Below are 16,025 nucleotides of genomic sequence, written 5' to 3' on the forward strand. Positions count from 1 at the left end.
GTACACTGCCCCCTCTGGCTGCAACTAGAGAAAAGCTGCACGGCAATGAAGACCCAGCACAGCCATACATTACACACAACATGGGAGTCCAGATGCGCAGCTCATCTTACGTCACCTGTCCCCCGAGAGGCTGGCACAAAGAGCCGAGCTTCTGGAGGCAGGCTTATTAGTCTGACCCCAGTTCTCCATTTACTAGTTCTCGGAATTGGCCCAGTCTTAACTCCCACACCTATACAATGGAATCTAACCTCCATCTGAGGTTGTGAAAAGGATTAGAAATAAAGATGTCTGCATAGTGTCTTGTGCAGAGCAGCCATTTAATAACTGAAAGTTATTGGTTTCTTAAAGAGTAAATAAATTCAGAAGAAATTTGAGTTGAGACCCAGTTAATTTAAGTTATACCAACAATTTTATTGACAAGCGCGTTAAGTTTGGGGGATATTTCTAGCTCCCCTCCCCAAGTATTAAATAAGCTACCTCTTAACCTCTTTGTGGTTCAGTTTGCTCATCTGTAAAGTAGGGATAGTAACAGAACTTTTGCAAAGACTAATAAGTAACAATGTATAGGTAAATCTCTTAGAACAAGGCACATTGTAAGGGCTGTACAAGTGTTCACTATTTTAACTGCTACCATATAAACACTCTTAATTGCAGATAGGCCATGGTTCTCATAATCTAGAGCTAGGAAGGTCTCTGCACAGGGCTAGGGCGCAGGCCTGTCCTTGCCTTACAAGGTGGCTCTGGGTAAGACCTGGGTTTTGGGGGATCCTGGTCCTGCTCTGCAGATGAATATTATCCTGGTACCTTTGCTTCCCCCTGTCCAACTCTTTGCAGAAATACACACTCCAGTACTCAACAAACATCCGCTTACAGCCAACTGGTTTTTCAGAAGGGAGAAACTCAAATTCAGAGAGGGGCCCAGCAGCAGCGGGAGCAGAACTCTCCAGCTATTTCAGAGTCCAGTGCTAACGCTGTTATCTCCTCACTCTGTGCACCTCCTTCCTCTGGGCTGTCTCCACTGTCCCGGGTGGATCTTCTCCAAGAAGTGCCAACTGGGAGCAAACAGCAGAGGCCAGATGGGATGCACTGATGGGCATCCTTGATGCTGGCATCTGAGCACGAGCTGTGCGGAGGCCACAGGCTGGCCTGGCCTGGCCTGATGCCCTGGGCGGCCCACAGCCCACTGAGATGGAGGTGCGAGGGGAAATGTGGGCTGGTCTTCCTCAGCCCACAAAGCCTCTGCTCCAAATAGGCTTCGACGTTCCCCCCGACACCAAAAGGACCTACCACAGGTCCAGAGCTGCTCCATCCACAGCTGAGGCTTTGGAGGGGGCTGGCGGGGGCGGGGGGGGGGGGGCGGTTGCTGATAGAGGAGAGAAGAGGAACAGCAGCAGATAGGAAGGAAGGTAAATGCAGGAGCAGGCCCTCTTCGATGTGAGAAGTGGCTGGAAATGAGCCTTGTCTTGGTCTGAGTGAGGCCCAGGGCTCTTCTTACAGGGCGAATGGTCCCTTCTCTTCCCTGCCCTTCTGGTTCTCCTTGGCTCACTCATCTCAGTTCAGATGGCTCCAGTGGTCACCAGCATCACCAACGGATCTTTTCAGGTGTAGGATGTAAAGTGAAGAATTCCGAGCCCGGGGTCTTGGTTTTGGTAAGCACCAGATCCTTGTCTGGAGCCTAGATGATAAACTACTTATTGCAGAGGACCCTTGAGCAGATAAAATGAGATAACAGGACCCCTTCTGCCACATCATTCTGTTCGGATGGCACCTTATCACACTGGGCCGCCGCGGTCTGTTCACACAAAAACATCTTCTCGTCTCATCCTGTTTCTTGGGCAACTGCTATGCTTCATTCACCTGGCACGTGGCAAGCATTCACTAAAGTAAAAGGGATGCCTGGGGCCAGAGCTGGTCTACAGGTGGGTTTTGTTTTGCCGGCAGAGTATGTGAAAGACTTTTGATTTGTTGTTGAAATCAGGAAATTCATGCACAAATCTGGACTCCTCAGTTTCTCTGGAAAATTTAAGAGATAGGACTGCAGGACCCATGTTCCTCCTGCTTGGAGACAGACCACTAGCCCTCAGGAGAGGCCACTCCCTTTAGAGATGCTCTCCACTGTGCCTGTCTCCATCACTCCTTCCCCTCTCACAACGGAACGGCTTCCGCTTTACTCAGATTCCACCTGCCGGGGCCCTGTAGGCAGCTGAGTCAGCAGCTCCTGCTGGTGAGTTGGGCAGTAACGGAAGTGAAGTTCTCTATCAGCCCCACCAAAGAGGGTTTCAACACATGCTTGTTGAACAGGCAGCAATTGGGTCTTGCCAGGCAAACAGAATTACTGTGCCTATGGAGAGACACCATCCCCACAGAGGTACTCTAGACAACCAGCTGTTGCAGGGGTGCCCGATGGCAATGATATCTGCTTGCTGTGGCTGCCACCAATCCTTTCTCTGGCTCACCCTCTCTGGTGACAATAGATGATGATGTGCCATTTGGGCAAGAAGAAGGGAGAAGGGTGGCACTGGCTTTATCGGGCCACTCTCAGCAAGGAAAACATCTCTGGCCTCCCGAATTCAACTATTGTAATCATTATTACCAGGAAACAGACCCAAACACCCAACAAAAGGAAAGAAAGGGGTGGTGGAGGGGGCAAGGAGAGCATCATTTTGAGCTGAGGAAAGCAGCGGGCACAAGTGTGGGAGTGCAAAACCACTGGGAGGTTTAGGAAGGGCCCGAAGCTGGGGGTGTGGCAGGAGGTATGGGTAGAAGAATGACAGCTGCCACATGAAGGGGTGAGTGGTGAGGGAAGCCAAGGAGGGAGGCCTTGAGGGAACAAAGGCATGGGGCCCCCGCTTCAAGAAGGAAAGGCCACTGCAATACTGAACAACACTCGTGTGGGGAGGACACAGATGGACAAGTATCACCACCCACCCTGATTTTAATGTGGAATGCAATTAGCCCCTAAAAAAGGAACTCCAGAGAAGAGGTTTTCAAACTATCTTTAGGATTTTTCAAACTAGACGCCCCCCGCCGTAACCCCTCTGGACAGCATCTTGTAAAACTGATTCAGCAGAGCTGCTCTGGTGACGGAAGACAGGCAGGAGCCACCCCCTTCCACACCGGCACCCCCCTTACAGGGCTCCACAATGCCCAGGAACACGGGTCAAAGATCACTGAGCTTGAGTAAAAGCACCTACTCCTTTTACAAAGCAGAACAAGCCACCCCAAAAAAGAGCTCCTAAGAGGCTAAGTGCTCCTACACAGATGAACACTTCCACTTCCTGTTGCCACATCGTTAACTATTTATTGAATGAGGCAGTAATAGACAGAATGGAAAACGACACAGAATCCATGCTCTGCTATTGGGGTTCTGCTTTTCTTCTTCTTCTTGGCAATTTCTCAAACTATCAGGAGGGTATTTCACCACAAAGGAACACGGACTTTAAAGCCCCTGGACAGTTTCACAACGATGATAAAAAATAATAATTAAAAAAAAATAACAAATTGTAGAACTAGGACTGTTTTATGTAAATTTCCCTTCCCTCCCCCCATTACGTACAGAAAAAAAAAAAAGTACAAAGAACACTGGATAGTTTTATATAAAACAAGCAAATACAAGAATCTGAAACTCTCAAAGGCTGAGCAAGACGTGAAGAATCTTTTTAATGTCGCGTTAAAAAAAAAAACAACACATTAAATACACAGTCACACACGGGGGTGGGGGGGCCCGGGAGGAGGGAGGAAGGGTCATCCCCGTACTCAAGGAGCAGAGATTTGGCCTGTCAAAAAGTCAGGTGAGTTTAACCCCTGGAGACTCAGGGCTGGCTTGTGGCTGAGAAATCACAGAATTTCATTACAAAGAACACCCAAACCAATTAACAGCCATGAGAGGGAAGCTGTGGGGCCTGGGCCTAGCACGATGCACCTGGGACAGCTGCAAGGTCCCTTCCGAGATCGGGCCTGATCCAGGGGCGCAGGGGGCACCCTCAGCCCTCTTCTCTCCAGTGCCCCTCAGTCTAGTGGCCAGCCTTCCTCGCGCCAGGAGCCCCTGTCAGTTCTGTCTCCTCTGTTAAGCTACAGGAAGTCACAGGAAGGGAAAAAGTTGCTCCCTTTGGTGCACCCTGGTCTTTAAAAGATTTTTCTCTCCCTCCTTCCTTTCCCCTTCCAACTCCTCCCACCCCCTCATTCTCTCCACGATGCACACACCCACAAGCACACGCAACGCGCACGCATTCCTCAAACCCTTAATACTTCTGTCACCTTCAGTTCATATACATGACCAATTCAGGACTGACCTTAAAACCAAAGCGACGGGTTAACAGTCGTGAGATCAAGAAGGTTTCCTGGGGAGGGGAGGAGATAGGAAAGAAAGAAAACCCTCTCGACCCCACCTGGGAGCTTTAAAGACATTTCATTTGCCTGTGGCAAGGTCAGCATCTGGGCCAGCCCGAGGAGCGTCTCAGCTGCCAGACCACGTGGCCCCTGGGTCTTGCAAGCACAGTTTCTGGACTTCACCCCAATCTGGAACCTCCGTTCTCAGGTGAGCCCAGCAGGGAGAGTTCTGGGTGGCCACTGGGAGGCAGCTTTGGTGAAGGGCATGGTCACCTCCGCCTGAGTTTGTCAGTAGCTCAACGCATGACCCTGGTATGAACAAAACCAGGTGGCTGTCTGGCCACGTACCCTACACCCACTAAACTGGGTGAATTATTTTTCCACAGCTCACCTTGATTTCATACAGATAATTCCATGCGGGTTTCTTATATATATATATATATATATATCTACACATATATATATATACTCTATATATATATGTAAATGTGTATATCCATATGTACACATATACATATATTCACATTCACACATACACACACCGAAGTATACACACGTTTCCGCAGAAAGAAGTCCTGCCACAATTTGGCTTTTGCGGGGCCGTGAAATTGACAACGCAGTATCTTATTCCACCAATCCCAGAAAATCAAGAGTGGTGCTTTTTAAAAAATGCAATTCCAAAATCCACTGCCTTTCTTCCTTTTTAAAAAAAAGGTTAACAAAACTTTTCTTCCAAAGTCGAGAGACTTAATTCCATTTGATTGCACCTCTGCAAACGTGTAAAAAATTTTGAAGTAGACTAGAAAATGATGCCATGGTATGGCTGCGTGTCACTGTTCCAACGTCACCACCTCCACAGCCTGGCCGTCCATGGTGACTGCGCTGTCCGATATCCTGGTGGTCACAGGGGCCATGGCCACCTGCACCGGCCCGTTACCCTGGGCGAGGCTGGTTACCACAGTCTGGTACATGCTCACAGGTATCTGGACCAGTCCTGGGGAGACAAGGGGAAACCGTCAGTGGGGGCTGCATATAGGTTCCCAGATGCTGGCTGGACGGGGCAATCAGCTCCAGCCCTCGGGGTAGCACTGTCTGCAGCTGCAGGTAACTGCATACCCACTGTCCAGGCACAAATACATCCCTTTCCCCACCCCATTTTAATTCTTTAAAACAGACTATCAGGAAAGAGAATGTGGAGAAGTGGTAGAAACATGCCTCAGAACAGGGCCTCCCCAACGTGCCAGAGATGACCCCACCTGCCTGCCTCTCTCCAACTTTAGGAGGCCTGCATAGACCCCACAGGGATGAATTCTCCTCCCAACAAGCCTGTCTCTTCTGACTGCCCTCCTCTCTAGGAGAGGCCACCATTCATGCTCTTGGATATTCTGCTACACTGACTTCTTCAACTCTCTTTCTGCCTATGCTCAAGTTTCTCTCAGCTTGAAAAAACTTCTCCCTCAAACTTAGCCTGCCTTCTGGCCATTGTCCCTCTCCTCCGTGTCAGTTTTTTGTTTTTTCTAAAGCCTAGGTCATTAGTTTCCTGATTTTAGATTTCATAGACCAGTAGAAATTTTAAATACATTCTGGGATCAACTTAAAAAAAAAAATCCCAACTACCTCCTAATATCACTATTATTTCACAGTAAAAAGAAGTGTTTAGTAGAAAGAGAGGAGGAAGTGAATCATTTCAGAAAAGGGCAGTCCTTCCAAAGAAAGGAAAACTGACAATTTTATATGACATATTAAAAAAAAAATTCCAATTAAATAAGACAGAATAAATGCACATATAAAATTCTTCTTCCTCATGAAACAAAAATTATAGTGAAGGAGAAAAAAAAAAGATATGAATCAGAGATGGCAATATATTGGGTTGGCCAAAAAGTTGATTCGGGTTTTTAAATAGCATCTTAGGGAAAACACAAACTTTTGGGCCAACCCAGTATTTCTGGGAGATGCAAAGCACACATAAAGTGGTTCTGACATTAAAGAAGGGGAAGCTGCACGTCCTGTGTCCTGGAGTTCTCAGGGCATGGAGGCTCAGCTACTGCAGAATGAGAGGAAGAAGTGAAAGGTAGGAGTTAGCTGACAGTTTGTATTCAAGTGACTGGACCAGTAGGTCCTACCAATCCCAACACTCAGGCCTTTGTTGACCAGAAACCTGAAGTTCAACCACTGTATTGAGAAACTGACCTGGAGAAGCCCCAGAGAAGATCTATGATAGTATCTGGTGGGTGGGGAGGTGAGGGGTCGGGGGTGTGGAGACAATGAAAGATCTGGCCTGCAGTCCTAAGACTCACCACCCCGAGGCCTACAGGTCACCCAGCTCTGCCCTGCACACCCCAACAAGCTGTGTTTCAGTGTCTCACTCTTAAGGAACACAGAGGTAACAGACAACGTGGGGAGCAGAAACAAAAACAAATGGCCCTAAACTCTAATACCTTCAGAGACAGAAAAGATTTGTATCATACAAACGGATACTTTTATTAAAAAGGAATGAGAGAAAATTTGTTAAAGAAATCAAATAGATGAAATACATTCCACATAAAGATGAGACGGTAAAGTCAAGGAAGTCCTCAAGAAAGCAGAAAAGATTAAAAGATGGAAGGTAGGAGACCTTAAGAGATCCAATCTCTGATAAAAGAGCTTCCTAGAGACTGGAAAAAAACAGAAGGTAGGAAATTATCAGACACATTGCAAGTAAATCTCTAGAACTGAAAAACATGATTTTCAGATTGAAAAGGCCCATTAGATACCCAGCAGAACAGAAAAAAAAAGATCCAGATGCTAAGACACAGCTTCGTAAAATTTCAGAACACTAAGGATAAAGCAGAGATCCCAAAGGATTTGAGAAGGGTTTAAAAAAAAAAGTCACATACAAAGAACTGGAAATCATTATTGGATTTCTCAAAAGCAAGCCTGGAGGCTAGACGATGATGGAGCAGTGGCTTCAAACCTCTGAGAGAAAATGCTTTCAGCCTAGAATTCTCTCTCCAGCCCATGAAATGACACCCACGCCAATTAAGTGTGGGGACAGAATAAACACCTCCTCAGACTTGTAAGGGCTGTAAAAGCCGGCTACCCGTGCACACTTTCTTTGGAAGCTCTGAAGGATGTTCCCCAAAGAAATGAGATAGGAAAACTTAAGAAATAAGTGGCTGTGGGGTCCAGGAGACAGAGAACCCACTGTAGGGAGCTTGGGGACAGGAGGAGGGCCCAGGATGGGGGCTGTGCAGTATATCTGGGAGGAGAGGGGATGTGGCATGAGCTCATGGGATAGAGTACCTCGAGGGGTCTTCCAGAATTGGGTAGAACCGGTGATTACTCCTTAAAAAGTAGAAGAAAAAAAAAGCAAGGATTAACCATACCCACTCGTCGTGGCAGTGAACAAGTTTTACCTTTATAAAAATTTTATGTTTATAACAATATAAACATAGAAACTGAGTTATTGAAAATTGTGATGATGTCTCAACTCAAGAAATAATATGACTATTATTCAGAATAATACACATACATACCAGAAAAAAGAACATGGAGTGTTGCCTCTGGGGTACATATATATATATATATATATATATTTTAAAGGCCTTTTAGTTCTTTTTGTCATTTAAAACTATGTATCACTTTTGTGAAAATAAAAATTAATTGTAAAAAGGGATGTTTTACCGAGTATTTCCTAATGCAAAAACAAACAAGCAAACATAAAATAACACGTCAATTTTACAATGTTAAACTGTATCTAACTGTTTCCCAGGGCTAACTGTTGACGGTTTGGAAATGAGTATTTGTTGATGCTTCCCTGGTGGCTCAGGCGGTAAAGAATCTTCCTTCAATGCGGGAGACCTGGGTTTGATCCTTGGATTGGGAAGATCCCCTGGAGAAGGGAATGGCTACCCACTCCAGTATTCTTGCCTGGAGAATCCCATGGACAGAGGAGCCTGGAGGGCTAGAGTCCATGGGGTCACAGAGAGTTGGACATGACTGAGTGACAAACACAACACAATACCATGACATTTAAAGATGCAACCTGAAATGAGGCGAATATGTTCTGCTTTGTCGACGTTTTGGGATTCCAGGCTTACCCTGCTATGTGTTAATGAGAATGGAAGGCATGGCCCACAGTCCTCACACTTGAGATGCTGGGGCCTGAAAGGGGAATGAGGGGGCCAGCCCATACATCGGCCTCAGAAGACTGTAGGGTTCAATGTTTCTCATCTAGACCTTTGCAAACGGCTTTCACATGTCTCTAGTCAATTCCTCTTTCCATTCACTCCTTTCTGCCACCCAAGTTATCTTTCTATAACACGTCATTCCCCAAGCTCAAACTTTTCAAATTCCCTGATGCTAGTTAAAAGGTTCCCAAAGCCTACAGTAAAATTCAAATGTTGGGCCTGGCATTCAGGACTATTGTGATTTGCCCAGCCTTACTTCCCTCACTCTCTGTGTTCTGGGCATCACCCTGGACTATTATTAATTCTCTAACACATTGGTAACCTTCCTTTTTTTCTCAAGCTGTTTGCTACCCGGAATTCCCTTACTGCCCACGCCTTCCCCTTTAAAACCCTCCTCTTGGAAAAATAAATAAATAAATAAAACCCTCCTCTTGGAAGCCTATCCCAGCTCTAGTCAATACTGACAGCAGCCTCCTCGGGATTCTCAGTAAGCACTGGACAGGGTATAATCTGGCTAGGTCCAGTTAATGCATGTAGATAGGCCTTCCCTATCTACCTAGATTGAGCCCTAGATTGAGGGCTCCTTCAAGGTCAGGCCTGGCTCTGGTTCATGTTTAGTATGAGGTACAAGGTATGCCAAATACTGGCATCAGCACAGCCTCAAGGGCAGCAGGTCAAGGGATTTTATTGCACGCCCTAACCAACGTGTGGCTGGGCTCTAGTCCCTGGTATCTAGACTTCAGGCATGGGCCTGAGTATATGTGAATATGTGAAGACCAAGACCCCCTTCCATCATCCTAGTGGATCTTCATCATCACTTTCATTCTCTCTTCTGGTCAAAACAGACAAAGTTAATGAAGTAATGTTTTTTGCCAAACGCCCTGTGGCAAAACCAGGACACCTCCAAAGAACCCACATGCGAGCAAACAGCAGCCAAAACCAGAAGCAAAGATCAGTCTTCTTCCACTGTTCTTGCTTCTGAGACTGATTCAGTTCCAAAAGCTCTAAGCTGGGAGAACAAGTTACAAACTTTACAAACACACTGAATACTATGAGTGGGACCTTCTTCCTGACTACAAGCAACTGTCCTGGGTCAGTGCTGGGGTGGAGAGAAACTGGATGAATTGTTAGAATTAAATCTCTTTCTTACTGGTTTATGATGTGTTTGGGTTACCTATAATGTGGGTCCATGTCCCACACTGTTGTTGAAACACTTTTTAATATCATGGAAGATTTACCCTAAAATAAAATGGAAAAAGGTTCAAATGCAGAAATTCAAACTGGCCGACACTGCCATAACCAGAATAATCTTTTGAACACAAACTGATTTTGTTCCTCTCTTTTACAATTCTTCACTGGTTTCCAATGGCCCGTGGAATATAAAGTCCAAATCCCTTTGCGGGTATTTCAGCCCTTCACATTAGCCACTGTTGCTCAGTTAGTTCAGCCTCGTGATATGTGAATCCCCACCCACTGTACATTCCAGGCAGGTGAACTACTTGATTGAGGCTCTTTCCACACCTGCCTCCATGGGGTGCACACATATTGACTTCTGCCTGGAATGACTGTCCTTGGCTTGTTCCTTGAATGGGCTTCTAGGCTTCCTTCAGCTGTCAGATGCAGTCTCTTCTCCTCCTGACTGAGCTCCTCTTCTCCCAAGGGCCCACAGCACTTTGCACTGGTCTCCATGGAGGAGGCGATGGTCATATACTTTATCACTGGTTACTTGTCTTATCTCCAAGGAAACTGTAAATTCCTTAAGGGAGAGATGGAATCTCCATATTTGAGTCCCTAGCAATGAGCAGGTGTTTTCTATACAGTTTTCTACACAGTTGAATGAAACCTGCCTTCTGAGATTGAACAGGTGTCTACCTTCCCCCCGACCCCAGGACAGAATGATTGACATGGGTGAGCCTTCAGGTGATTAGGAAGTTTCAGAACGGGAGCTCTCAGTCCAGAAAAAGCAATACAGAAATGACTACATTCAAAGCTCATCCAAATAAAACCATTTTAAAAGATTTAATTTTCGGTACTTCACAGTTTGGGAAGGAGTAAATTTGGCCTTTACAACTGGGTGATAAGATGACTCCCACACAAAGCTGTCTCGAGAGTGAATGACTAGTGACAGCGACTTCATATCTAAAAAGCTTCTTGGAGAAATCCCATATACAGGGTATTTCGTAACCTTGAATGCCTTGAAATCCAAGCCTGTTATTCTCTACGCACAGTTTCAGTCTACCTCTACCTTAAACAAGTGAATTACCATCCCATTGTGAGGATTTTAGAATCTCTGACACACACAGTCATTTTGACATGAGATTAGATTAAATCGTCTCAGTGTCTCTGACCTAGCAGCCTTTATGTCCATGGCAAGGGAAAGGGGGAGGGGGCTAGAGGCTTGGAAACCCAGCGCGCACTAAATCGGCTGGCTGCCCTTGGAAGAGAGATGATTAAATGCTGAGGTACAGTAATCAGGCCAGGATTGTCCCTGCATCTGCTCAGCCTGCCCCTGATTAGCCCTAATCTAGAAGGCGTATGTTAATCTCAGCTTGTATTCTGGGTCATTTCGATTGATTAAGCAACAGGAAGCCTTTCCCATTCTACATTAGGAACTTGAAGTTCTCCTTTTTGTTTTTTTCACAGAGAACCTGCACAACCCTCATAAGAAAGCTCTCCTGGCATTTGTACAATGCTTTTCAAAGTCTTCTCACTCCCACTGCACAGCACTAACTTCCTGCTGAGACTCTGGAGCAGCAGGCAGGGCAGGTATTCTTTCCTTTCACAAATGATAGGCAAGTTCTGTTGGCAGAACCATGGACTTACTATAAAAGCACACTTATAAAAACCTGGAGCTTTTAGTACCCCAATCTCTAGTACCTCATCTTTCAAAGTTGTAAGAAACCACAGAGTTCTTCAGTTTAGAAAATCGAATCCCCCCTTTTCTTTAAATTCCAAAGCATAGAGATAAAAAGTTTCTTTAAACAAAACAAAACACGGACTGAGGGAGACGGAGTGACTGAGCCTGTGGTGAGGCAAGGCAGCTGGGAGTCTCTGCAGGCCCCGGCAAGCCTCTGCCATTGACCACCACAGCCAGCAGGGGCCTGGAAGGGAGAGGACAGTCTCTTCTGGGCTCGCTGCTGCCTCTCCTCTCGGGTTTCTTGGTAAGGTTTTCAGAACTGGCAAAAACGGAAAGAGAGGCCAAAAGAGACTTGGGAACTTCAGGTCCCAGTGCAAGGATTTCCATGGCCAACAGCAGTCAGCTCCCAAATCCTGGAGGAACTGCTGACCCCAGAACAGAAAGAGGAGACCTGAGCCTGCTCTGTTTTTCTACCAGTTGGGTATCATTCTTGAGCCCAAATGGTCAAACACACTCCCCCCCATCTTAACAAATGGCAATTACATTCTTTTAGTTGCTCAGGCCCAAAACTTTCAAGTCAGGCCATCTCTGACTTTTCATGTAATTCATCAGCAAATTCTTTCCTTTCAAACATAAAGCCATAACACAGCCCATCGACAGCTGCTCCCCTGGGTGAACTATCCTCTCTCGCCTGGACTACATGTTAGCTTTCCTCCAGATCATCCTGCATCAGCCCTGGCTGCAATGCACTCTCTGCTCCCCACACAGAAGCCAGAGGGATCTTCTAAAACTTTCACACGATGGACATGGGGACACACATTCTGAAAATTCAGATATTTGCTCTTCCCTGTTTTCTGCAAAACGGGTTCTGCAGTGGTCTGTCTCTGAACGTGTCACCAGGGGAGGCTTTGTGGTAGACTGTGGGCGCCAGCGAGAGTAACTTTGAAAGTTACGGTCACTGCCCTGCACGCTCTGGATTCATCATTCATGAGCTGATCTACTCTATTCCTGACCTCTTCTGAGGTAATGAGTTCCATCACTTATCTACCATATGATGAATCTCTTTCTCTCACACACACATATGCATATATCTGGAATTTATTTACTGACAGGAATTCATTTATTTATCCCAAGACTAACTCTCTTAGCGTTTTGAGATATGATGAATAAGTCTATACATCACAGTTAGCTAAATCTTGAGATACTGTTTGACAACAGCTAATCCAACTCCCCCCGCCTTTTTAGTGGCTCCCTACTGCTGCTAAGTCACTTCAGTCATGTCCGACTCTGTGCGACCCCATAGATGGCAGCCCACCAGGCTCCCCTGTCCCTGGGATTCTCCAGGCAAGAGCACTGGAGTGGGTTGCCATTTCCAGGGAAAAATAAAGTCCAAATAGCTAATAGATGAGAGATTATATCAGCCTTTCCCACAAATACTCTGCCTTATGCTTTCATCACAACTGTACCTGTCTCTTCAGTATACCCTAGCCACCACATGTATTTACCCAGGCAGGTCTCTCTGCCTAGAATTACTCCTGCCAACCTACGTTCTGTTCTTTCAACATCTTTCAGGGGTTCCTCCAGACAGAACAGCCCACCAGGTTCTCTCCTTCCGGAGATTTTATTGCTTTACCACTCATTTGGCACCAGATCTGTGCTAACCTGTTCCCAAATAGTTACTGTTTTTCTCTATATAAACACTGCTTACTTAGATCTTGGTAGGACAATGTTCTTGAACAGTGAGCAACCTGAACACAGTAGACGTTAATACCTGAATATAACAATTGATCACGTTCTTCATCATTTTCAGAAACTTGATTATATTCCCCTTAGCTTTGGTCTCTGTGGCCCGAAGCCTTTTACTCTGCTTTGAAATGAGTACCATTCTCCCCACAACATTCTTAAGGCAGCAGCTGAATGCTGTACGGAAGTTCAGATACATTTGATGTGAAGGTAGAACAGGCACTTTATTTCCATTAGCTTCTCAGTCAGAAAGAATCCTGGCTCTGCCACTTACAGGCTTATGAAGTCTCACTTTCTTCCTACATAAAATGGTAATTACTAATATTCTCAGGGTTGTTGAGAACTAGATGTGCTGACGGGCGTAGAGTCTGGCACAGTGCCTGGCACACAGTAGGTGAACACTAAATGTCAGCTACTTTCCTAGATGACTTGGAGAGGGCTGACGAAGTCTGGCTGGGGTCACAGATGTTAGACTAAAGCTCTCAGGAAGCAGAAAGGAAAGTAGAGACAGTGCAGATCTCCTTTCAGCTGCGATTTGCTCCTGCCAGGAAGCACATCATTCGCCAAAGGCCTTCAAAGATGTAAAGATTAGAGATAAGAGCCATGAAATCAGGGCAGATGGACTGGCGGGCTGCTTCCTTTCTGAATGCAGCGATGGTCAGCACGGACACTGGGACCACATGATGACATATATGAAATAATTGCCGATTCAGTACAGCAGTAAAGACACAACCCAGGCTAAACCACTAATCAATATTAAGAATGTTAACCATATGATCAGGGACAGTATGATATGATGTCACCATGCTGACAAACTTCTCAACCCCAAAACTAATAGCACAGGCTGGAGCCCAGCAGAGCTCAGAGGTGCAGGCCTAGTCAGGGTCACCCAGAACCACAGACTGCCCTCCCCCCACCCCACGCCACGACAAGACAGAGCGGGACAGACAGCCTGAGGAAGAATGGGCCTTTCATTTGCTCTCACAATCTGGGAAACCTTTGGGAATTGTTGTTTGCTGTAACTGAACCTTTCAGCCCAAAGGCCTTCCTAGTTGGTCATGGAAATATCTTTTAGTTTGGGAGAAAAATATTGATGGTTGTGAGAGAAAAGTAGCTAAACAAATAAATTGTCAAGTAAACATATAACAGTTGGCGAAAGAGCAATAATTCTTAAAGCTGAAAGGAAAAATTTGCAATGTAATGCTTTCTGTGGTTTAAGAATAAGAAAGTGAACTGTGTGTATTAGGAAAATGCTGGCTTAAAATGGGGAACCTGTGACTGTGACTGGAAAGGAGAGGAATAAATAAGATAGTGAAACCATCTATTGTTACTACCTAAGTCACTTCTGCAGTTTTTAAAGAGCCATCAAAAATATCTATAAGTGTTTTTAGGGATGACAGGCAGGAGGGAAGTCCTTTAAAAAATTTTATCTTCAGGCCTGGAAAGAAGTTACATCAGTGCCTGACATCTAAGGAAAGCCACTATTGTATGAAGAAAAACAGGCATGGTGTGTCCTGGCATAGAGATGGGAGAACATGACGGAAAACCAGGTAAAGAAGCTAGTAGGCAGGCGGCAGGCAGATAGAGAGGCTGAGAAACACAAACAAGGACCACATGGAAAGAGGACAGATGAGGGCAAGAAAATGAAGGTCACGAAAAGAACAATGATATCAAATGAAAAGGAGAGCCAGGTAACCCTCATAATAGAAAGACAAGGGAGAAATAGAAAAAGCATTTCTCTCTCAGTGGTTCTGTTTCTGCTATATTAGCTGCTGACATTTAATCTTCCTTTTCCGTGTTTTTAAAGTCCATGGCTTTTGAGGGCATTTGAGGGATTTATGGATTAAAATATGTATTACATCTGACAAGTACTGAATATTCTCATGAAGCCAATAGTAGACTCAAGAGGTACCCTGGTCTAATAGGCACTTCTCAGCACCCAAGATTTCCTCTCCTCTGACTAGATTATCTCAACCTGCTCTTGGAAAAACCACTTTCTGGAATAACTTCCACAGCAGTGGCTTTTTCTGGGTAGGACAGACTAAGAACTGGGTCCTTAATCTTGATTTTGCAGACCACAAGAAAACCGTCTTGCCTGCATCCCACAAGCCAAACGTTGAGTGAATTCACTTTTACTTAGTGAATGTATTCAAAACATAATTTGGAGGTATAATTTTACCATTCCCTCTTGAAATTACTAGAGTCCCCAGGAACACAAACGAAATCAGGGTTTTATCCTTTAGTGTTCAGAATCACTGTGGGCTACATCCTGGAGACTGAAATCCCAATATAAGACTGAACAAGCTGACTCCAATTCATGCTGTTCTGACCAAGAGGGCTTTAAACCAAAAATGGCAGGAGAGAAAGGTGTTTAAAGCTTGCAGGACATGTAGGTGCTCAGGAGGATATTTGATCAGAGATGTATGGAGAAGGGCAGGCGCTATCTAGTGAAGTTCCAGAGATCACTGGAAGGGGATAAGGGAAACACCCCAAATCTCCAAAGTCTGTGTAGTAGACAAGGTGTGAACAATACATAAAGAATTGGTATTTTTAAATATTACATACAGCCCATCTGACAGAAACCTCAGGAGAAAGTTACCAAGCTGTTTAAGAGTTTGCAATAGTCGGGTGTAGAAATGGACCAATCAGGAGTTACCTAGAGTTAAGAATGGAGATTTATTTATTTTTCTGTTGTTATTTTCAAAGCTTTTATTATAGAAAATTTCAAATAGGCACAAAAGGAGAGAGACTAGTGTGAGGACTCCTACCCGCTGTGCCGACCACCCAGCCCTGGCCTCCTCCATCTGAACAGGGACAGACTGAGGCAAAAAACCTGCCAAAGGTGCTCCCCTGATTTTTCGATGCCTCACTTAGCCCAATCTTAGAGCATCATTTGGGGGTTTCCCTGATGGCTCAGATGGTAAAGA

At 45.4% G+C, this 16,025-nt stretch overlaps 1 protein-coding gene across 5 annotated transcripts in view; it reads right to left on the reverse strand.

The window, feature by feature from the left end:
* Positions 1–3,275: 3,275 nt before the first annotated feature.
* NRF1 (nuclear respiratory factor 1) overlaps positions 3,276–16,025 on the reverse strand; it is a 118,788-nt gene continuing 106,038 nt past the window's right edge. For 3 of the 5 annotated variants that reach the window (XM_020874655.2, XM_020874656.2, XM_020874653.2), the window contains 2 exons: positions 7,612–7,653; positions 3,276–5,323 (listed from right to left, as the gene is read on the reverse strand). In XM_020874655.2, the coding sequence (XP_020730314.1) occupies positions 5,160–5,323; positions 7,612–7,653 (206 nt within the window). In that variant the 3' untranslated portion in view covers positions 3,276–5,159. The remainder of the gene's footprint in view (positions 5,324–7,611; positions 7,654–16,025) is intronic. The other 2 variants (XM_020874657.2, XM_020874658.2) reach the window with 2 other exon arrangements.

The sequence above is a fragment of the Odocoileus virginianus genome, chromosome 1, assembly GCF_023699985.2.
Source record: "Odocoileus virginianus isolate 20LAN1187 ecotype Illinois chromosome 1, Ovbor_1.2, whole genome shotgun sequence".
NCBI lineage: Eukaryota > Metazoa > Chordata > Mammalia > Artiodactyla > Cervidae > Odocoileus > Odocoileus virginianus.